The 23020-nt window shown below is 34.5% G+C and overlaps 1 protein-coding gene across 3 annotated transcripts; it reads left to right on the top strand.

Annotated features, from left to right (window-relative positions):
* The first annotated feature begins 6492 nt into the window (after positions 1–6492).
* LOC127867585 (multiple epidermal growth factor-like domains protein 10) lies at positions 6493–18206 on the top strand. Of its 3 annotated transcripts, none has more exons than XM_052408860.1 (6): positions 6493–6739; positions 9046–9890; positions 13844–13991; positions 14712–14862; positions 15975–16039; positions 16388–18206. In XM_052408860.1, exons 1-6 carry the CDS (start codon positions 6676–6678, stop codon positions 16540–16542), a joined length of 1428 nt encoding a protein of 475 aa, XP_052264820.1. In that variant the 5' UTR covers positions 6493–6675; the 3' UTR covers positions 16543–18206. The 3 variants fall into 3 exon arrangements, 2 of the variants coding, with proteins under 2 accessions (XP_052264820.1, XP_052264819.1); XM_052408859.1 differs by having other exon boundaries at positions 15972–16039; XR_008043572.1 differs by lacking the exon at positions 9046–9890 and having other exon boundaries at positions 15972–16039.
* The last annotated feature ends 4814 nt before the right edge of the window (positions 18207–23020 follow it).

The raw sequence follows: 23020 nt of genomic DNA, 5'->3' as shown, positions 1-23020 counted from the left end.
ACATGGCCGCCAGGGAGGGGGGGGGGTGGGGCATTTTTTCCTTTTATGGCTTTAGTAAAACCTTGTTAACACTCTAGAGGCCACATTTATTGTCCAATCTTGATGAACTATGGTCAGAAGATTAGTCTTAATGACATCTTGGATGAGTTCCAAAATGGTTGTTTGCTTGGAAAACATGGCTGCCAATGGGCGGGGCGGGGCATTTTTCCTAATATGGCTATACAATGCTATAGTAAAATCTTGTTAACACTCTGACGGCCACATTTATAGTCCAATCTTCATGAAACTCGATCAAAAGATTCATCCCAATAATATCTTAGACGTGTTAAAAAATTATGCCGGTTTGTTGAAATACATGGCCACCACGGGGGCAGGGCTATTTTCCTAATATGGCTTCAATAAAACTTTGTTAACACTCTTGATGTCACATTTATTTTCCGATCATCATGATACTTGGTCAGAAGATATGTCCCAATGATATCTTGGATGAGTTCGAAAATGGTTTTGGTTGCTTTAAAAACATGGCCACCCGGGGTGGGGAATTTTTTTTATGGCAAAAGTTAAACCTTGTTAACACTCTAGCAGCCACATTTATTTTCCGATCTTCATGAAACTTGGTCAATTTTGTTCCAAAATATCTTGTCATCAAAGGTGAGCAACCATGGGCCTTTCAGGCCCTATTGTTTGATTGTTTTAGTCTGACCAAAGAAACATAAGTATTTTGGTTTAGATGTTGAGGTCGATTTTGATGCATTTATGTTGTTCCATTTTCATGTGTGTTCAGTTTGAGATTTTTGTTCATTATAATACAGTATACGTGATATATTATTATACCCCACAAACGAAGTTTAGGGGGTCTATAGGAATGAGCTTTTCTGTCGGTCCGTATTTAGTGTCCACTCTCTTATTCAAGTTGTTTTCATCCTTTCTCCATTGAACTTGGTCAGATGTTTTATCTACATGATGTCTAGGTCAAGTTGGAATATGGGTCATACCAGGTCAAAAACTAGGTCATGGGGTCACTTGGTGTGTTTTTAACATTGTGCATGGTGTCCCCTCTCTTATTCAAGTAGTTTCATACGAGCTTTACCAAAATTGGTCAGAAGTTGTATCTAGACTTTTTGTGTAGATAACATGCAAAAATATTGTGTCTCAATGCGGCATGTGGGGGTGTTTGTCATATCTGTGACAAAGATCGAGTGTTTTTATTTATAGGTTGTTTTATTTTCTTAGCATGGTAGCTCTTATTTTTAAAAAAAGGTTATGGCATAATATTTGATAAGTTGCTGTTCTGTTTGCATCAAGATAGAGTGGTCAATATGAGCCATTGACATAACAGACAATCTTCTTTCATTGTTTTCATTTAATACTACCAGTCACATTGAGTATTCACGTCCATGCAATTATATTAAAGAAATAACCAATATGAGAAGCCTTGTATAACTCGACATGCATGACTGTGTTTCTGAAAATATCTGTCAACTGCCATTACATGCATGTTCCTGTGATAAATGCCATAACGCATACCAGTATTTAAAGATTCATTGTTTTGATCAACACTGTTATTTCTAATGTCACTTGAATGAAAGTTTGCAATCTTTATATATATATATATATATATATATATATATATATATATATATATATATATATATATATATATATATATATATAATATATATACATGTTTCTGTAGCAATTTTACATTTGAATATTAATGAAAGTTTAGATTTCACTTTTTTTAAATGCGTGTTCAGAAGGTAAATGCTAAGTTACCAAAACTCTGTTTACACAGTATATCCCTTGTGTTTATTTTCTTATTGTTTGTATGTTAGTTGAATAATCTCATCTAAATTCATTGTTGATAATCTGAGATAGAAAATCAGTGAGCCAAGCACCTTCCTGATCTTAACATTAGTTTCTTTAAAACTTGCTCAGTGCACTTTTTTGGCCCTCTTATAGTTGACCTTAAACGGACTTGTCACTGGAGTATTATATTTTCATCCTTGAATGATGGTCAACACAGTTTTATCTATCAATTCCAGCAATGTTTGCATGCGCATTTAAAGAAATGACAAGCTCTAGCAGCTCAGGGCATTGTCAACATCCACGACTGACTTTATGAACTCAGTCATGTGCTGGAAGAGCAAAGAAACTTCGTACTTGTCAGCAAGAATTAGTAATGGATGAACGTTGGACTGGGTAACTTCAGCGTCATTCAAGTAAAACAACCTTAAATATATGTATATACATTGATTATTATTCATGGTGAAAATAGTATTTTTATCCCTTCTAGTTTCAGTGTTGATAATCTGAGATAGTAAATCGGTGAGCCAAGCACCTTCCCGATGTTAACACCAGTTTCATTCAAACCTTGCCCAGTGCACTTTTTTTTGGCCCTCTTATAGGTGACCTCAAACGGATTTGTCCCTAGAGCATTAAATGTTTATCCTTGAATGATGGTCAACACAGTTCTCTGATTCAGCCTAAGAAATGCATCAGAATTCAATAGCATTCTGCATTGATATCTATCAATTCCAGCAGTGTTTTCATGCACAAATTTGCATTTAAAGTAATGACAAGCTCCAGCAGCTCAGGGAATTGTCAACACCCATGTCACAAAGCCTGACAAAGGTATAAGATGAGAGTAGCTTTGCTAGTTTAGCATAGTATTGCACTTAGGGCAAGTTGGGTCAAGGTCGTTATTACTAAAATAGAAAAAAATAATACAAACACTTGTTTGGAAAGAGGTTAATTCCCGTTACACAAAATTTATCTTTAAACTCGTTGTTTGCTGTTCAGTTTAAAAATTCAATATCACATAACCTACAGTGAAATGCATGACCTGCAGTGAAAAATAATTGTTACAACACACGGGGGAAGTCGTTTCATTACCCACTTATGTACATTTTGAAAATAGATTAATTTTTTCCTCACAAACTGTTTATTAAGTTATCATATTTTGCTGGTATGATCTAAAGCAATTGTTTCTGTTACGTATTGTCCGCAATGTTCTTATAAGAGAACCCCCCAAAAAATATTGTTGGTTGTATTGCTCGTTTGGTTTGCAGATAGCTATCCCCGTTGATTCCTGGAACATACCGTTCCACAACCTTTTACAAGAGCGACTGTTGTTATTGTTATGCCCCAAAGGAGGGCACATAGTCAGTCTGTCTGTCTCTCCGTCACACTTTGCATTTAGGTTTCGTATTTACATATCAAAAATTGCTTATAACTTCTATATCACTAAACATAGCAACTTCATGTTTGGCATGTCTGTGTATCTAATGAAGCTGCACATTTTGAGTAATGTAAGGTCAAGGTCAAATATATGGCTTCAAAAGGGCGCAGAAGGGGGCATTGTGTTTCTGACAAACATCTCTTCGTTGAGTTTTTTTAAAGCGAAGTCAACTATTAAGTCATGCTTATGCTACATGTTTGTGGTTCATGATTGAGTCTTCTTCGAGTTGAATTATATCATTAATCTTGAATTGTTTATGATAAGCATAGCGGTTCTGTGTTTGAAAAAGAAATCAACTTCAGGTGACAAAATAACAAAAAGCTTCTGTTAAATATACCATAAAGACAGAATAACTTAAGTCTTCGCTGTTGTGTTTAATGTATGGTTACTATATAAGCCTCTTCCCAATGTTTCTGTTCAAAAGCCTGCATATCTATTATTGTTCCAATTTTGATCTCACAATTCTATACATTCTTTATCCTGTTATATATGTTATTTAAATAAGTTGGACATGTTTCTTAAAAATAGTTATAAAAATTAAGAACTGTTTGTGCATGACTTGTCTTCATTATAATCAAATCATTACATCAAGGAATGTCAGAAATTCTTGTTTTGAATATCATTTCCTGTTAATTAGTCCCCTACCGGTTTCACCGGAGGGGACTTACGGATTTCGCTTCGTCTGTCATTCAGTCTGTCACACTTTTCTAGATCCTGCGATAACTTTTAAAGTTCTTAATGTTTTTTCATGTAATTTGAAACCTGCATAGATGACAATATGGACCTTATGCACGTCATTTCAGTTCGTTCCTTCGTCAAACATGATGGTTGCTATGGCATCAAATAGACTAGAAATACTGCTTAAAATGGTGGTTTTCTTGATCTTGCGATTACTTTTGAAAGTTCTTATCATTATTTCATGAAACTTTGTTCCTACGTCAAAAATTATGGTTGCTATTGCAACAAATATATTTTAAAACATTATGTAAACAGTGGAATTATGACAATGGTGGAGCCGGTAGGGGAATTATATTGCTTGGCTTCGAGAATAATCATGAAAGTATTGCCATACTTAATGAACAAACATGCCTATGCGTATTCAACTTAAATTAAAGGGGCCGTCCAACAGATTTTGGCATGTATCAAAGATTTAAATGCTTTATATTGATAAATTTAAACATTTGAACTAAAAATCTCCAGTAAAATTAATAATACAATTTAAAAAAAAGAAGAAAAAACGTTAACCTCCACAGGGCTCGAACCACTGACCCCTAGAGTCATGGAAGCTTGGAGTAAAATGTCTCCCAACTCTACCACTCGACCATCCACGCTCACGTCAAATGCGGAGGGTTTTTTTAGCTATATAAGGAATCCTCGTAGTTTCCCAAAATATCGATTCGCGTCGAACGACGCTTTAATCTGTTGGACAGTCCCTTTAACAAACAATATTCAATCCATGTCCATGGACATGTCAAATCACGTTCGTACATATAACATTATTAAATAAAGCACGTAAACAACGACATTAAGGTAGGGTATAATGTGCATGTGTTATACTTTTAATAAACCACAAACATTTTATTGTTATAGAAAGTTTTTACGAAAAGTGGTACAGAAAAATACCCAAATTGTGTTTCGTTCCCAAAATGTTCGTACCAAAATACACAATTGCGGTGATATAGATAAACTTAAATTCATGTTTTATATCCGACCTCTTCAAAAGCATCGTCATACCAGTACTGTCAGTACTTTGATTGTATCATACTCTCTATCAAAAGCCGGAACGTATGGTGACTTAATCAGCCATATCGTTCTGCATGAAAGAAAAACGGGTTAAGCAGTGAACATTAGCGATGATATTCGCTGTTAGTGTTCACGGGTTGAAGGTTCTCCACATTTTTTATAAAAATCACAGAAATTTTTTTTCAAAAATATTATATTTTTTCCGGATAATTAGCTATTTTAATTCACGAGTTAAGTTTTTTTCATTTGATATGACAACGATAGGAAAAAAAGTCTACATAGTATATGCTTTTTCACCATTTGTTCACATTTTGTGTGTTCAACTTGAGCATTGTTCGAACATAATAAGGTCGTAACGCTACAAAATGACGACACTACACGTGTCGTTTTATAAAGCGTAATTATTCGGAAACCAGAACTATGAAAACATGAATATATCGATAGTTTTCCCATTTTTGCAGATTTATTTCAAACAGTGATCTACCCGTTTAAAATCACTAATTACCCATTTCCATATAAAATATACGAAAGCATATTATGAATGGCATGTTCACAACAAGTATATATTTTTTTATGAGATTCCTTGAAATGACACTGAAATGTGAACAAAACAGAAATGACAAAATTGATCCGGATATATTTTCCACTATTGTAGTGGTCAATTTAACGTTACTACGATATATTAAAAAATGTTAAAACAAAACCATTCGTAAGTACATCAAACAATATTCATATCTGAGTCCGATCACATTAGATACATACGCATATTTGAACATGTCAGATAATGTAACATAAGATCAATATACACACTGGAACTAATTCTTTCGTGAGTTTACTTAACACTAGATTTGTGACAATATCCCAGAATTAAATAAGATAAAAATTAATTTTACGGAATACCGGGTGTGCTTAGAAACCTTGGCTTGAATTCACCAAATTTTTAAACTGAATTATAGACGAAGACTAAAGAAAAGAATCGAAATATCGTTTTATCCATAATTCTTGTTATAAAACAATCACATTTAATATAAAGAGAACTGCACACTGATCACATTTAATTCATTCAAAATTATTTGATATCTCTAACAAAATATTTTTTAAATTTGGAAATATAAGTCTGAATTTATAGTCTGGATTTAGATTTAAATCGTTTGTGAACACATTCCCTGAATTGTAGCAGCTTCTTTGCGTCATAAATATTTCCCAAGCATTTCCCAACAGTGTGCGGACGCATTCAGTGAATTCAGTAAAAAGGAGGCCAGCAGAGCATATGTAATTACTATTTCTGAGACCAATTGGAAATATGTTTGCTTCCGCATATTTAGGAAGTGTATTGTTAAACGAGTATACGATGTATTTTCAATAGGATAATTATACTTAAACACTCGTTTCTTCTTAAATAAAAGCACAGCAATTGTCCTCTTATTAAAAGTGTCCATATCCGTTTTATAAATGTTCGAAGTATTACTATTAAACAAAGACATTCATATGTCAGTGGAAAGCCAACATCTAAGTACAATACTTATCATAGCGTTATATTACTTACGAATATTTTGTAAATTCTAAGTGATCTGGAACAAACTATTTTAGTATTTTTGTACCTTGGTTGTTTGAAATAAAACACCATTTTGTGGACGTAAACAGATGCGATTATTATTCAAAGTTATTTAAGGGAATACAAAATACAAGCTATGTGGACACCAGTTCCTGTTGTGTATATAATCTGTATTCTTCGGGTGGCTCCTTCAGCTAGTGGTAAGCAAAATGTGTACATTGTTTACATAAGTATTAACATATTTACTCTGACTGTCCGAATTCGAAAACGCAGACACGTACATGCTCAAATGTTTTATGTTCACGTCAAGCGTTCGGTAACAAACGCCCGTCTTTACTTTCCCCTTATTTCTTGTACGGAGTAAAGCTCAAAATGGATTGAAGTGACTCAAACGATAATTTGTCTATTGACATATTTCTTTGAGACCGAGTGCAGAGTACAACGACTCTCTTTTAGATGTTTACGGTGCTATTCCATTGTATACATAGAGGTATGATGAAAATCATTTCGTCGATTAACCATTATTTTTGGCTGAATGTACACACGCTTCAATAGAGTCAACTAAGTTATTCTTAAAATAGATATGAACTATGGTTTTATATTAACTTAAAGTGATATTAGACGCATTTTTCACTGTTGAATTGAGCTGAAAAGAATTAACAGGTCAAAAGAGTTAGTTAAAATGTGGTAACTGACTAATTATCTGCAACTCATTTTGTTTATTAAGATATATTTTATAATCGATATTTTACATAACTCACCTAGTCCTCTAAGCCGTAAAACAAAATTGTGTCTTTGTGTCGTATGAACGAATCTGCACTAAAACTAAATTTAGGTTCACATCGTACATGCATGATCAGTTGTCAAACGAAAGTACGGTTGATATTCAAATGCATTATTTTTCACTTTCCGGGATATTGTTTTAGTATGTTGATGCTGCATTAACAAATATACGTGTATATGAAGTGAAAACACCACAAATAAACAACGGTTGCGATAGACACTTATTAACATAGCAGTTGCGTATAATACAACTTTTCAAAACTAGAACAGTGTGTATTTTTATGTTAGTGCAATAAAATATGTGTACCTGTGTGGTCATGTTGTTGAACGTTCACTTCTTACTTCGTATACAAGCTTACATGTCGCGCTGAAAATGTTTGTTTATTTAAAACATTCCTGCGAATATGCCTCTTTAAATGAGTTACATGAATTAAATGATGCACATTCTAAATCCATGTATAAAGATTCGTCATATACGACATAATAACGTGTTTTTATGTAAATGTTTACTGGAAGCGTCTCGTGCAAAAATACTGAAAATGAAAAAAGTAATTACCATCATACCCAGCGCCAATTAACACAGGTTATTAGAGAGGCAATCTGATTGTACACAATGGAGTATTTGCCCTTATGTTACTGTTCGTGTGTAGAGCACACGCCCATTAATATCTAAGTAGATTACAAAACAAACAGGGTATATCAATAAATAGATACATACTAGATAGAAAGAGAAAAAAACTGCAGTGTCAAAGAACTTTTTTTATTGTTAATATGTCTGAAGATATCACCCATGGATTACCGTTTTGTGCAGTATTTGAATAATAAATTGCATGTTATCGTGAGAAGCATATTTTGAACAATATCGAACAGATACATGCTGCTGGATGGCTTTAAGTCGCGGTTCAATGTTCATAAATCTGCCCCCAATATGTGCGAGTTCATCACCTTTTTTAAATGTTCTTGTGCGGAGAATAACTTCAACCATATTGAAGAGATTTAAAATTGACAGAGCTATTTTAGGGAAAGTGCAGAGGTAAGCCATCATAAATGTATCTTCAATACTTCAGAGTGTTTGCTCATGGCCTATTTCTCGTATGCAAATCTGAACTATAGGGAGCAATTTTTAAGCGAAGAGTACGGTAGAGTTCTGTAGCGATTCGTATACTACTTCATGTTAGTATATTGAGCTGAGATAATGTGTTTTTTCAAGGTTATTTTCAAGGAATGATAAAAGTTTGTTTAAACATAGTGGAAACCACTGGATAATGCCTTTAACTGAATTGTTAGAGATTATTCAATCCAGACTTGAAGTCTGTCATAAAATAATATAAAGATATTCGAAATTCTATATTATTTTGTTTTGTTTGCATCTGTTGTATGCATGTTTTTTGAATTCTACAACAAGTTGATAGCAAATTACACGATTAAGTAAAAAAAACAACTACCATCGGCGGCTTCGTCAATTTCAGTCAAATAAAAGTTTTGATGCTGTTATTGATATTAAGTTAAAATGCTTGATTAATTACTTGATTTTTTGGATCATTTGCAGTTTCATTCACTTAAGGAACGACGTTGTTAGAATTATTATTTTCACAATTATGCAATATTGCATTGTGGATTTTACGTTTCGCGAAAAGATGATTTTTTTATGAGTATATCACATGCATTTTGTTTTTTAAATGATTATCATATAACTTTCAGTTTGTGTTTATGATTCTTACAGAAAATAATCTTCATGATCATGGCTGTACTAACAACAACTACAATTGGCCGTTTTGTAATATGACCTGTCCCGAAACATGCTATAAGCCGATTTATACCAGTTTGACCACGGAGAGAACGTGTGACGTATCCAATGGCTCGTGCTCCCAAGGCTGTGCTAACAGCAGACACTATGGGCTTTTTTGTAATATGACGTGTCCAATAACATGCAAAGAGCCGATGTTAAGCCTAGGCAGAAGGTGTGACGAATTCAATGGCACGTGTTCCAACGGCTGTGCTAACAACACCATCTTTGGGCCTTTTTGTAATATGACGTGTCCCAAAACATGCAAAAGGCCGAGGTTTGGCATAGGCAGATGGTGTGACGTCTTCAATGGCTCGTGTTCTAACGGCTGTGCTGACAGCAATACCTATGGGCCTTTTTGTAATATGACATGTCCGGGTACATGCTACACGCCAGTTTTGCCATTATCTGATAGATTATGCGACGTCTTCAATGGCTCGTGCCCCAACGGTTGCACTAGCAACAGTTACTATGGGCCTTTTTGTAATTTGACGTGTCCACATACATGTAATAAGGCGAATGGCAGAGTATGTGACGTTATAGATGGCTCGTGTTACAACGGCTGTGATAACAACAGCTACTATGTACCTTTTTGTAATATGACGTGTCCGAATACATGCCTCAATGCGACTGAAAGAGTATGTGACGTCTTCAACGGCTCGTGTTCTCAAGGCTGCGCGCAGGGTTTTTATGGCTCTCATTGCGATATGATATGCCCGAACAATTGCAGAAACATTGTGGATATGCCGTCGTGTCATTTTGTAAATGGAACTTGCTTGGCGGTAAATATCAATGTCTGCATGACCTGTCTACACTGACCGGTTATACGTATGTCTTGGTACAGACTTGCTTACATATTTTGGAATTGGAACGTGACAGTATGCGTATAATAACAAGATCATTATAACTGAACAGAAATTAAAAAAAATAAAGTAACCATAGTGATTCAAACTTATATAGTATCATGTTTCATGTTTCATTAAAAGGTTATAGACAACCCATATTGTTATATTTCGAAATGCATTTTAAACTTAATATAAGTAATTGATGTGCTGTTCACAAGCTTAACGAAAACAACTGAAACATTCCGAAGTATTCATTTGTTTAATGTTTATAAAGCTACACAATTTATCAACTCCAAATTATATAAATGCACTTTCAGTTTCTGTCTTTGTGCTAAGTGTGTGTCTTTGCTAACTGGAGTAGAGAGTTCTTTCATATTTTAATATCTGATAAAAAGCTGGAAAATAGATTTTTTGTTAATATTTGAACAAACCCTTCTTTCTTTTATTTAACCTTTTAAAGCCCAAGAACACTCAAAATCAACGAATATTTCGTATCGTCGAGTATCCCAACATCGTGGGAGTTCTAACATCGTGGTATCCATTATTCTCGTGACCTCTGGTCGATTGCGTTATGCTTCCGCGTGCGACTTATATCAAAAGTGACAGCGGTTTGTTTACACAACGTCCGAGAAAAAATTTAACGAAAATGCGATTCTAACAGGTAAATAAGAATAAATGTATTACCACCTTTCTAAAAAATATTTTACTATTCAATTTTCATAGCACGTGAAAAATGACCGATATAACGCCCCAAAGTGTTGCCCCCATTTTTTTTCGTTTACAGAGCAGACGACGTGACCTTTCCAGGGGCACGTATGCAAATGAGTATGTCATTTTTAGGCCAAGCAAATTTTATTTTTCGGTAAAAGTGACTTGATATTTTAGCTGTTTTCTACATTTATTCAATGGTCTGCATACCTTGCAGTCAAGGAGGAAAAATTTGAGTGTCTATAAAGCCTCCAAAGTGTATAAAATACCGGAGCAAACACTTCGTGATCGAATGATAGGCAGAATCAACATCGATACAACAACCACTGGTCGCTTTCCTGTCCTTTCACTTGATGAAGAAGAAAAGTGAGCGTCCCATCTTCAAGTTATGGCCAAATATGGTTATGGATATATAAGACAGGAGGTATGTGACATTGCTACCGACTATGCCATCCAGCTTGGGAAAAGGACAAAGGAGAATCCTTTCACTCTAAATTGGTTCAACAAGTTTATCAAGCGATTGCCCCAACTGAAAGTATTGAAACCAAGAGGTTTAGAAAAAGTATGAGCTAAATGAGCCTCCAATTCTGTTGTCGCTGACTACTTTAAGGAACTTGAAGCCATAATAAATAAATATGATCTTAGCGACAAACCACATCTGATATACAACATCGACGAGAAAGGAGTTATGCAAAACCATACTCCACCTGCTATTGTTGCTGGCACTGACTTTCATCCCCCATCAGTTGTTTTCCAAAAGGGACAGACAACTACAATTATTGGATTTTGTTCTGCAAGTGGTGTAGCTGTTCCACCCTTTTTTGTCATTGCTGGTAAACGATGTATTCCAGATCTCATGAAGGGTGCATCACCAGGAACTGACTGCATGATGTCTGACTCAGGGTTGGTGAATGCAGATGTATTCAGATACCATATGCAGCAGCATCTGACAAAATTTCTACCACAAAGAGAAAATGAACAACACCTTCTACTAATTTTGGATGGTCATAAGTCCCATATATCGCTTGACCTTGTAGAATGGGCAAAGAAGCAAAACATCATTCTCTTCATTTTACCAGTTCATTGCTCCAACATTCTCCAGCCTCTTGACGTTGGCTGCTATGGACCGTTCCAGAGGATGTATAATTCCACCTGCCATAAGTTCATGCGAGAGACATCTGCAAGTATTACCAGATACAACATATGTGAGCTTTCATGTAAAGTTTATTCTAAAGCTCTTTCAGCGGAGAACTTGCACTCTGCATTTAAGAAGACTGGGATATATCCTTTAGATAGCACAACAATAAACAAAGAAAGTTTAATACCTGCTGAAGTATTTTGTGCTACAAGTGAAACTGAAAGTGACAAAGAAGATTTCAATGCAAAGGATGAAAACCATATGCCTGCTTCTTCAGATAGGCAGGTAAATGAAGATGCAGATGGTGATTGGGATGAGGATATTTCCGCGTCAAAAGTGAAGGATTTATTTGAAATCAAAGGGAGAAAGGATGAGAATATAAGAAAAAGGAGAAATGTGAGTGATATAATAGCAGGGAAACCCATCACAGAAAGCCCACTTCAATCAAAATTGATTACTTATAAAGAGCATCCAACATCAACACAAAAAAGAGAAAATGTCAAAAGAAGGAAAGTGCCTTGTGCCACAAATAAAGGGAAAGCTCCAAAATCAAGCCAAAAGCCTAGGTCGGCCTCATCTCAGAACAAATCTATTACAACAAGGACTCCAGCTCATGACCCACAAAGGCCTGGTACATCTCATGAATACATAAGTGAAAGTTCCCAAAGTGAATTTGATGAAGAGATGCCCGAATCTGAAAAGTGTGGCGTCTGCAAGCGATTCCAGCCTAAAGAATTGGTCAATTGTGTATCCTTTGTTTTTACCAAGTGGGTTAAGTGTACAGTTTGCTCTCATTGGGTGCACCTAATATACTGCAGTGACAAAAGAGTTGTAAGGATTGGGGATCCCTTTTACTGCATCCATTGCTCCCCTGGTTCCGAGGAATAAGTTCTGTTTTAATGAGACATGTAGATAGTGTTTTTGTTGTTTTCAGTGTTCAAAAGTTAGAACTTGTTAATCCCACATAAAAAAATTATCAGCTAAATGAAAGTTAATTAGTTACAGTAAACAATTGTTTTGATTGGCCTAATGCAAAAAAATAACATTTTGAAACCTGAAGTTGATCAATTTCAACCTGGAAGGTTTACCACGAACTTAGGATACACAGGGACCGAGACGCTGAGCAATGGGTTTGAAATGAAAAGGTTAATTATGTAATATTTTGCTGCATATTTTTTGTTTTATCTACCGTAGTTAACATTAACCGATAACCGACGTAATATTTAAGTGTTGAACCGCCAAGATCTCCTGACAATTTACGTCGCGCGAGGCCGACTTTCGTTATTACCACGATGTTAGGATACTCGAGGATATGATATTTCAAAAAACGTGAAGACATAAAAAAAATCAATGTTCCTTGTGGCAATAGCCAAAATTTCAACGCTAGATGTGGTCTTGTAACATAACTATAACGCGATACAAAAGCTCGTTTTATTTTTTTTTCTTATACAAATTGCATATGAATTTCAGGCTAGATATTCAAACAATTACGAGCGATCGCGAAATTGACTTCGGGCAGCAGCTGAAGCACTACGCTGTTCTCATGAAGACGTCGTTCTGCCGACGCTGCCTGATGCCAGTCTCGCGTTTGCTTTTAAATGTTTGGAACTCGTGGCGGAAAATTAACATGGAGTATATTGTGTTACCATACCACATCTCGCGTTGAAATTTTGGCTATTGCTATAAGGAATGATGTTTTATGAGGGCTAACTTTATTTTACAAAATATTTTGCGAAATATTCATTGATTTTGAGTATTTATGTTGTTTTAACATAAATATGTTATGTGACTTTAATTTTGCGCTTCTAGCGTTTATTTTGTTGACAGCATAGAGTTAGCAATAATAGGTTAGTAATAAATGCAGATAATTTATTTTAGCGACGTACAAACAAGCCGGACAGAGTATTTTATATACTTAGTACCTAATAATGATTGCTCTTTATTTTGTAAACAAACAAAAGAGAATTGCTGAAACAAAACACCGTTACTAGAACAAAGTGTTAAGGTCATAAACGTGTGTTGTTTGTTGTTGTGAATGTTGCAGGGATGTCTGGATGGATTCTATGGACAAAAATGCTTAGACGTGTGCGATTATTGTGTAAATAATACATGTAACCAAGAAGACGGTGTCTGCATTCAAGGATGCGCTGAGGGACACAGACATGACGGTGAAGTTTTAAAGTGCTTACATGGTAATGTATTGCTATGTTATTGCTTTATTATTACCGGAAAAGTGTTGTTTCAGTGATCACTAACGGAGCGTTATCTCGATCGTTAATGTAATGTTATGTCTTCTATTATGGAATTATTGTTGTGTATTGTATTTTCGCACATGTCAACAAACATTGCTTCACGTTGGTTTCTGATTTATTTAGTAAATATAAGTGTAACATTATACAACACACAATGTATTTAAAATAATTTATTGAACGTATACTACTATTTTTGCTGGTCAATATTGGTACCTATAGATACATGTAAATTAGAATCTACGCGTTCATATTAATGTTTGTGGCTTACATGCTTGGATTCAAATACTGGCAATAAATAATAAAATAGATGTGTGTTAGAGTTTGTTAATACGTTTTGCTACGCTTGTCCTTATACGGCATGATGTTTATTTAAACCGAAACAATAGATTGTGTATGCAAACAATAACAAACCATAACTTGTATACTACGCAGTAATATGGTAAAAACATTTTTGGATATTGAAGGATGTCGTAAAATAGTCTATTATTTCACCGTTAAACAATGTGTCAGATTGTTATAAACGCTCTACTCATGGACCAATAACATTGCTTTTTCGAACAATTATGACTTATTTTCCGATGGTTGGGTAACTAAACATTCAAACAAATTAACGTGTCAAGCTGCCTGATCAGGGACTTATTTCTTGTTTATGTAAACTAGATCCACTACACTTGAGGGATGAAACTAATGACAAAAGTGGTGCTTACAAGCCATTTCCCGTACCTACACTAGTTGGAATGATTGGCGGAGTAGTTGGAGTGGTTGTAGTGGTAGTTGGGGCCGCGGCATTCATCGTTCATCGAAACAGAAGGTAGGTGGACTCAATCAATGTTTTAGTTGAGCCGTGCTCAGTGAAAAGGGGGTTTAATGCATGTTCGTTGAGTGTCGTCCCAGATTAGCCTGTGCAGTCCGAACAAGCTAATCAGGGACGACAGATTCCGCTTTTAAGATATTTTCTGTTTATAGAAAGTCTCTTCTTAGCAAAAATCCAGTTTCGACGGTAAGTGTCTTCCCTGATTAGCCTGTGCGGACTGCACAGGCTTATCCCGAATGAGACTTTATTCACATTTATTTAACCCCCTTTTCACAGAGCATGGCCCAATTAGATGTGTTTTATTTATATGCATGGAATATTTTTTAAAGATTTGAATTATTAAGACGCAGCATACAAATTCTATTTAGAAATAATACAACTTATTTTGTCACATATGACATCGCTTCGATTAAACGTGTTATTATTACAAAATGTAATCAATGTTATTTAAAGCCACACACCTTATGTGGCATAGTTAATTTAAGTATAAATAAGAAACATATTTTATCTATGCCGAAGCGAATATATCTGGTGGTAACAAGGTCTGTCCTATTTGCGCGTTAAAACTTAAAAATAATCGCGTTTGTCGAAATGAACGTATACGTCTAGAAATCCTTCCGGTTTTAAAAGCGGAACCGTTTGAAAAAATAATAGATTACTTGCTAACTAGGCTATATATTTAATTTATCGATGCAAATTAGTATATATCTGGTGGTTCCAAGATACAAAACCGTCGTTTTTGGGCTTTAAAACTTTAAATAATCACGTTTGTCGAAATGGAGGGATACGTATAGAAATCCTACTTTCGGTTTTGAAAGTAAAAAAATATCTTGCTTACTAGGCTATATATTTAATGACAATTTTGCACACTTTTAAATTGCATCTATATGTATTGATTAACATGTAATTCATTTCAAGGTGTGTGGCTTACATATGAAACATCATCAAAAGAAGAATGTTAATTTGTTAAAAGAATTTAGGCATACAAGCGGTATTTACCATTTGTTAATTCAATTCGGTCTGGTATGGGTGTGCTACTCTGAAAAACATGCGCCTGTATATACTACCAAATAAAACAACAAATGATGTATTACTTATACTTTCAGAAGAAATGCGTCGAGAACGCCTAAAGGATTACAAATGCAAGCAATGATAAATTCAACCAACGTGACTTGTAAGTCTTATCTTTAAAAAATATATATATATATATATATATATATATATATATATATATATATATATATATATATATATATATATATATATCGCTCGCTTCTGGTGTCTACTTATATACATATAGGTATATATACATTAAATACTAGAAAGATGTCTAGACAGTTGCTAAATTATCTTGTAAATTTGCTACGATTTTTGTCGTAAAGGTGCGATATTATAACATAATAATACTTTTCGAATTATTTTCGACTTTTTCTTACATGCACTGTAGCTGGCGAACCATTGCGACCAAAAGAAAAATGTATTATTAAACGCTTACAATTTGCATTTATATTTCATCAACCAGCTGTCGACATAAATAACATAATTAACGGTTCAGACGAAGTGAAATCAGTCGAATTGAAACGACCTGACAGCGTTATGTATGGTTCAGACGAGGTGAAATCGGTCGAATCGAAACGACCTGACAGCATTATGTATGGTTCAGACGAAGTGGAATAAGTCGAGTCGAAACGAATTGAAAACACCATGGATGGTTCAGACGAAGAGAAATCGGGAAAGACGACACAAACATGTGTGATTATCTAATGGCATGGACAATTGGAAAACTCTGTTTGTAAGGAAGAGAAAAAGACAAAATATTATCGAACGCTTGGTTGAAGATTAAAATATGATAGCGATAGTCACATTTAAAAGCTTGCCAAAGATCAGGCAGGGTACACCTCGCCCATTGCAGAGATCAAGCAGGGTGCACCTCGCCCATTGCAGAGATCAAGCAGGTTACACCTCGCCCATTGCAGAGACCTACATTATTCTACATGCATCATTAAAACTAAATTAAATGATGCAACAACAACAATAAAAATATGATCCAGTCACATGACCATGTCTTCACAGTTCAAAACAGTGGCACTTTTTTTCGAATGTGTGCTTCGAATGTGCGCATTTTTGTTTTGTAATTGTGTTTCAATTTTGTTAATAAGGCAACGATTGGGAAATTATATCAGTAATAATTTAAGTTGCTGATCGCCATAATGCAAATATTTCTAAAATGGCCTGAAATGCATTTTTAGCTCGAAAGTGTTTAATCTTAAATACTATTGATTTCGTAAAAATAGCTTTTAACTGCAGAGTTTATCAACGAACGTTCGAATAACCGAAACAAGAATTCAACCCATCGTTTTAGCTAATGTGTGTGACGTCATAAATATGTCTATTCAGCAAGTGAATTGACGTTTATTTTTATTTAGAAAAGCAGGGTTGGAAGTGGTTTAAAGCGGGTATATACGATTTTTATATGTGCTGAATTGTAAAATATTGATATAAATATGTTATAATAACACACAATATGCAAGAAAAATGATACATTTAAGACGAATTTTATAAAATACAGCAAATACAAATTAGCGCCCCGAGCCGGTTGTGACGAAGATAATTCGTAATTATTTTCCTACAATAACCGATGCATTCGTCTTTTTAGTAAGTGTTCGTGTGTCGTATGAATCGATATAGCTGCAGGAATTTCAAATGAACCGTTAAACTAAATTTAGATTCACATCGTACATGCATGATATACATGCTGGCGAATTCGGCTGTACAGCCTTTTTCGATTTCAGAATTAAATATCTGGCTTATTTAGCATTTTTCGACACATGTTCTTCTTTACTTTTATTTTAGTTTATATTGAAATATATGTATAACAAGTTTTTTACACATTTTATATTTATTAACAAATATTTGACAAGATCGTATATACCCGCTTTAACGTTGAAAACCAAATATTCGTATTTTGTTTTAATTTGTCAATTGAAAACACATAGAGGATAACAGTTTACTGCATAATGGATATGTAATATATCAGGCGAGGCTTAGAATAAAATTAATGGCGAGGCTTACCGAGTCGAAATTGTATTGTGCCGATCCTTTTGTATTACACAACGATCAGGCTGTGATCTGTTTTTCTGGTAATCATACCTCTACGTCCCACATTTTATAAGAAATTGTGAAAAATAATCACTACGACGCTGCATTGTTTGCGGTAATACATATGAACTTTGACGTTTGATGTGTAAATAATGATGTCATCAGTGCTTGCGCTTATTATTTGTTAAATATGTTTTTTTCTGTTTGTGTTGTTTTTGTGTATAAAATATATAACATCTTGATGTGTTATTGTTTGTTTTGTTGAATCCGATTCTATGTTACAAAACGTTTAATGTCCGGACTGCACTTGCTAATCTGGAACGACACCGTACGCACATGCATTAAGCCCCGTTTCCTCAGAGGGAGGCTCAAATGAAAACTTCCCTTCTAGGAACCAGATGCCCCATGAATACCGCACAAGGAAGTTGTATTAGATGATTCATGTGTGAAGTGCTTCCAATTAATGTAGATGTCATACCAATAAGTGTGTCTTTATGTTATTGGTAATTGTATATCCATAGCAAGAGAACGCACTAGTACATTATTCATTATGTACAGTAAATATTACATTTGTTTGATTGAACATTATTTAAAATTGTTAAACGGGTGTCTTAAACATAGTTGTATTTTGTTGAGTATATATTGCATATACAGATAAAATGTAATTACGTGAATACATATGCACTTTAAGGTTCTAAACATTTGGATTATTTCATGGCAAAATCCGGACTATTTAAAATATAAAATAATTAACAACTGCAGATTACACAGTTTATCAGTTGATTCACATTAGTTTATTAAACCCTTTCCCCCACAAGAAGCGATGTTAAAATGGCTTTTGCAACCAGCATAAAACCATAGTTGCTCCCAGGCTGTTTAGGTTTTATGCCGTTTGCTTCTTATCAGTATCTAAGGGTTAGCATTGAAGCCTTTAAAACTTGAATCTAGTAGAAAAGGTCCTTAATTAAATGTAACTTTCTAAGAGACCACATATCCGTCAAAATACGTATCTAAGTGGTAAAGGTTTAACTTCAGACACTAAATAAATGACATAATCTGTAGATGAGCTGCTTAATCCCGGTGAGTCTCGTTAGTTTACTAATTGGTAATTAAATGTTCATGTATGATATGACCAGAAGATGGCCAACCCATCTGAGTTTGCATGTCCATCTCATAAATTATTAACATAGTACCTATAACCGGTTTTTCATTTACTTTTGTTGCACTACGATTAGACCATACTTTTTAAATGTTTCGATCGTCATGAATTATACAAACATATCAAAGGCCATGCTTTGTCTTGATTTAGTTAAAGTCATTAGTTTTTAGAGTTCCACGATCATTGGAATTTTGCCTTTCTAATTTGAATGTTGTACATGGTAACAAAGAATGAGTTTTAACAACACTTAACGATTATTGCATTTTAATTTGTCAATTAGCTACGCATTCGTGAAAAAGTCAAATATATCTGCAATGTTATCATAAAATGGGTATTTATAATGTTATAATGGTGCTAGTTTAATCCTATTTATTTTAGCTCGATTGCATATAAAGCCTAAGGCCTATTTGAAATGCTCTCGAGTCCGTATCTTGAACTAGAACGAGTATTTGTCCATGGTGAATATCTTTAGAACGCTCCCACAGAGGGTTCAAACCTGTGACAACCCGTTCGCCAGGCGAACAACATATCGACTACACCACTGCGGCATTTTGATTGTGCTATTGTGTAAGAGGTAATTGTTTACACTGACGAGATCTACGTTCCATCTTTACAAGATTGCTTTTCGACCATTACTTCCCTGCATCTTTAGTTTTCAAATTCCAAATTTAGGTTTGCTCACATATATAATACTTGATTGAATATAATAAACATGAATAAGTATCATGACTTAATTTATTTTGTTTAAGTATAATGCACATTTATTGTATTATAGTTCTATAGGAATTTCGAAAGTATTTTTTCTTTCATGTCGGTGTCCTACAAAATAATGTCCGCATGAAGCAAATTTATTTATACACAATGTGCATACACATTAATAATTTTATAGTTTACAAAATATGTCAATGTCATCGTTATGATATTGGTGTTAAAGTGCCGTTTTCCTGTTTATGAAGATGTATGAAGTGTCAACAATAAGAATGAGGAAACAACATAAACAATCGAACGCAAGTGGAAAAACTTTTTTTGATGAATAAAATGTATCTTCTTCTTTTGACTAGCGTTTATTTCGTGAATTGGTTTCCTGAAAACAATATTTTGTCAAGTTTGTAAACACACACTGTGAAAACTGTTTGTGGATATAAAACTTCGATCTTAATCAAATGGAAATAAAGAAACAAACAATGTTGGCAGAAGTGTTCTTTGTTAATGTAATTCGTCGATATATGCACGCAATCGCGAAAACGCGAAAACACGATTCAAAATTACAAAATAACGGCGCGATTACGCGAGATCATCAATCAAATTGGCAAAATAATAATAGGTTAAATATCTCATTATGTTCCAAAAGTTTCGACCATTGTGTTTAAACGGTCTAAAACGCGAGATTACACCTAATAGAGAGAAAGAGAGGAGTGGAGAAAGTACAAGAGAGTGAAATGGACTTTCTCACAAAGACTTTATCCCAAAATCATCGCCTTTAAAAATGTTATCATATTCGGTTAATGTATGTGACGTTCGCATCAGCTTCGGTTATTGTTTCGCATTTGTTAAAAATAACGTACTGTTTAAAGCTAAAATTCCAATTAAACAACGATTATAATACGTGATTAGTAATTATAAGACAACACGACGTACACAAGCAATACTTTTCCAGAAAACATTTCATCTACCTCAATTCACCTGTTTCCGTCGATGTAACAAATACTCGACAAGATGAAATTCAATAATAATAAAAAATAGGCGACACAAATACAGTAAGACTGATCCGTAGTCTCTTAATAATGTATGGATATCGATTAATCCCCTGCCCCCTTTCTCGTAACACCATATACCCGCAACGACATTAAAAGAGCTTAGTTGTGTATTGCGTCAACTGTTTCGGTTGACTGACTCAAGACCACAATATTTTGGCGAGGATTGTCATTTAAAACAGACATTTAAAATAAAAAAAGAAGCAATTAAAAAAAACAAATCTGTAACCAGCCAACAGTGTGGGAGGATCTCGATGTCTGTGTGTTAGTCCTCAGTGGAAGGAATGTGCCCAGTCGGACACAAAAGTACATGTATTTAAATATCCGTCTTTATTGTCAAATATCATAGAATAACCAAACTAATTATTCTAAAAAATCAATAACAGGCAGTGATTTATAATACATATTCATAAAAGGACATTTTTTATATTCTTTAAATACATGTTGTGTATGATGTCCTCAGACACTCGCGTTTCTCATAGCACCAACATTTGAGATAAGACCATAGTAAGAAGTGGATTATAGGTGCAAAACATAAACCTTATACTCTAAACTTTAGAATTTTGATCTTGCACATTTGAAGCAGGATGTAAGAATATCTGAAAGAAATGAGCAATACCAGTTTTGCGGAAGAAGACTAAACACACAATGAAGAAAGCGGGCGATGATAAGTGCAGATCCGAAGGATAAAGCAAGTTTTCGGAGAAAGTTGACATAGTGTATTGATCCGTTTAATCCAATCAAGCATACATCCAGTCTATTGAACATTGTTCCTGGAACAATCGCACCAAAGTCTGCTTACGTTGATCAAGCAATAGATATTGGTTAAACTAAAATGTCAGCATTTCAAACTAATGCCCGGATAATTTGTATGGTTCAATATCTGCAAATTTAAAAACTTGTGATGTGTCTAGAAAGTGCATTAGGATTGCAGACATCAAAGTGTATGATATCAATCTGCTTGTTTAGAGTGATTGGCTCACACGTTAGTTCTAGTTAAGTTTTCATAAACCCATATATTAAGCTATGAATTAGGTCCAGTACCTACGAATTAGTTTACTGAAACAACGAAACAGGAACACAATTAAAAGTATAAGTGCCTGAGCGGAAAATTATTAACCAGATTAAATGTTCTGTAATAGATAAATATGCAGTCATATAAGAAGCAACGATAAATGACTACTTCGTCAAATTTAAGCCTAATATTAGACAAAAACTGACAAAATGCGATTAATTTTCAGTGTTTGACAGTTACATGGAGTTCAAAACCAAAAGTATGGCGAGTTCAGTAAGACAATAAAATGTTTCAAGATAGTACAAACTAACCGGTGACTTGTCATATCCAGCACAGAATGTGTCGCTGAGGACAAACAAAAGCTTAGCTATATGATGTGTAAAGCTTTATGAACGGATACAAACCTTTAAATCTTGTGTCCCATACCGAAAGTTAGTTGTTACAAAATATAACGATGCGCTAATAAATATATAATGGTGCCGTAATCAACATACCTTCCTTAAAAAACATCAAAAACTGACGTTTTATAATAAGGCAAATGCGTGATGCTGTAGAAGCAGAACACTTCTGTTCTGATGATATAGAGGTTTTTGTTTTGTTGTTACATTTCAATGTTGTCCAGAAACTATTCTTATTGATTATCATAGAGAAACCACTGACGAAAAGTGCGGTTAAAATATTCGCAAAACTGCCCAAAGCATAGAAATATCGAGACCGAATTCCTCTCAGTTCATACTATCTCTGGATGCGACACTTTGGCTGGATAATTTTTATCATTAAGGATACAGTTATAAAAGCCCGTAACGAAGGCAATTGTATAACACATTCAGGCGATACGACAGCCAGGTTTGTCTCAGCGCTTGGTTAAAAGCCTTATACAAAGACTTTTTACAAGACAAAACCTTTGGGCAGCAAGGGTAGGCAAGTTGGCGTTTGCTTTGCCATCGCTAGCAAGCTTGCCACGAACCCCGAATAAAATTTTAAAAAAGGCATATTTATGGAAACAAACATAAGATGCAGACCCACAGATCTGATACACTTGATTACTGTTTGCGAAAGGACGAGCCGTCAAACACCCTTTTACCCATTAATGTAACATATAGATGTTGCTTTAGCTCTACCCAATGT

This window comes from Dreissena polymorpha, chromosome 2 (assembly GCF_020536995.1).
Source record: "Dreissena polymorpha isolate Duluth1 chromosome 2, UMN_Dpol_1.0, whole genome shotgun sequence".
Taxonomy (NCBI): domain Eukaryota; kingdom Metazoa; phylum Mollusca; class Bivalvia; order Myida; family Dreissenidae; genus Dreissena; species Dreissena polymorpha.
Note: the sequence above shows the minus strand (reverse complement) of the source record. Positions and strands in the feature narration are given on the sequence as shown.

Excerpts from the sequence above, each read along its gene's own strand:
- LOC127867585 (XM_052408859.1), top strand. The coding sequence starts at position 6,676 with ATGTGGACACCAGTTCCTGTTGTGTATATAATCTGTATTCTTCGGGTG. Across the intron at positions 13,992-14,711 it reads AGTTTTAAAGTGCTTACATG|ATCCACTACACTTGAGGGAT; the intron begins GTAATGTATTGC and ends TATGTAAACTAG. Across the intron at positions 16,040-16,387 it reads AAATTCAACCAACGTGACTT|CTGTCGACATAAATAACATA; the intron begins GTAAGTCTTATC and ends TTCATCAACCAG.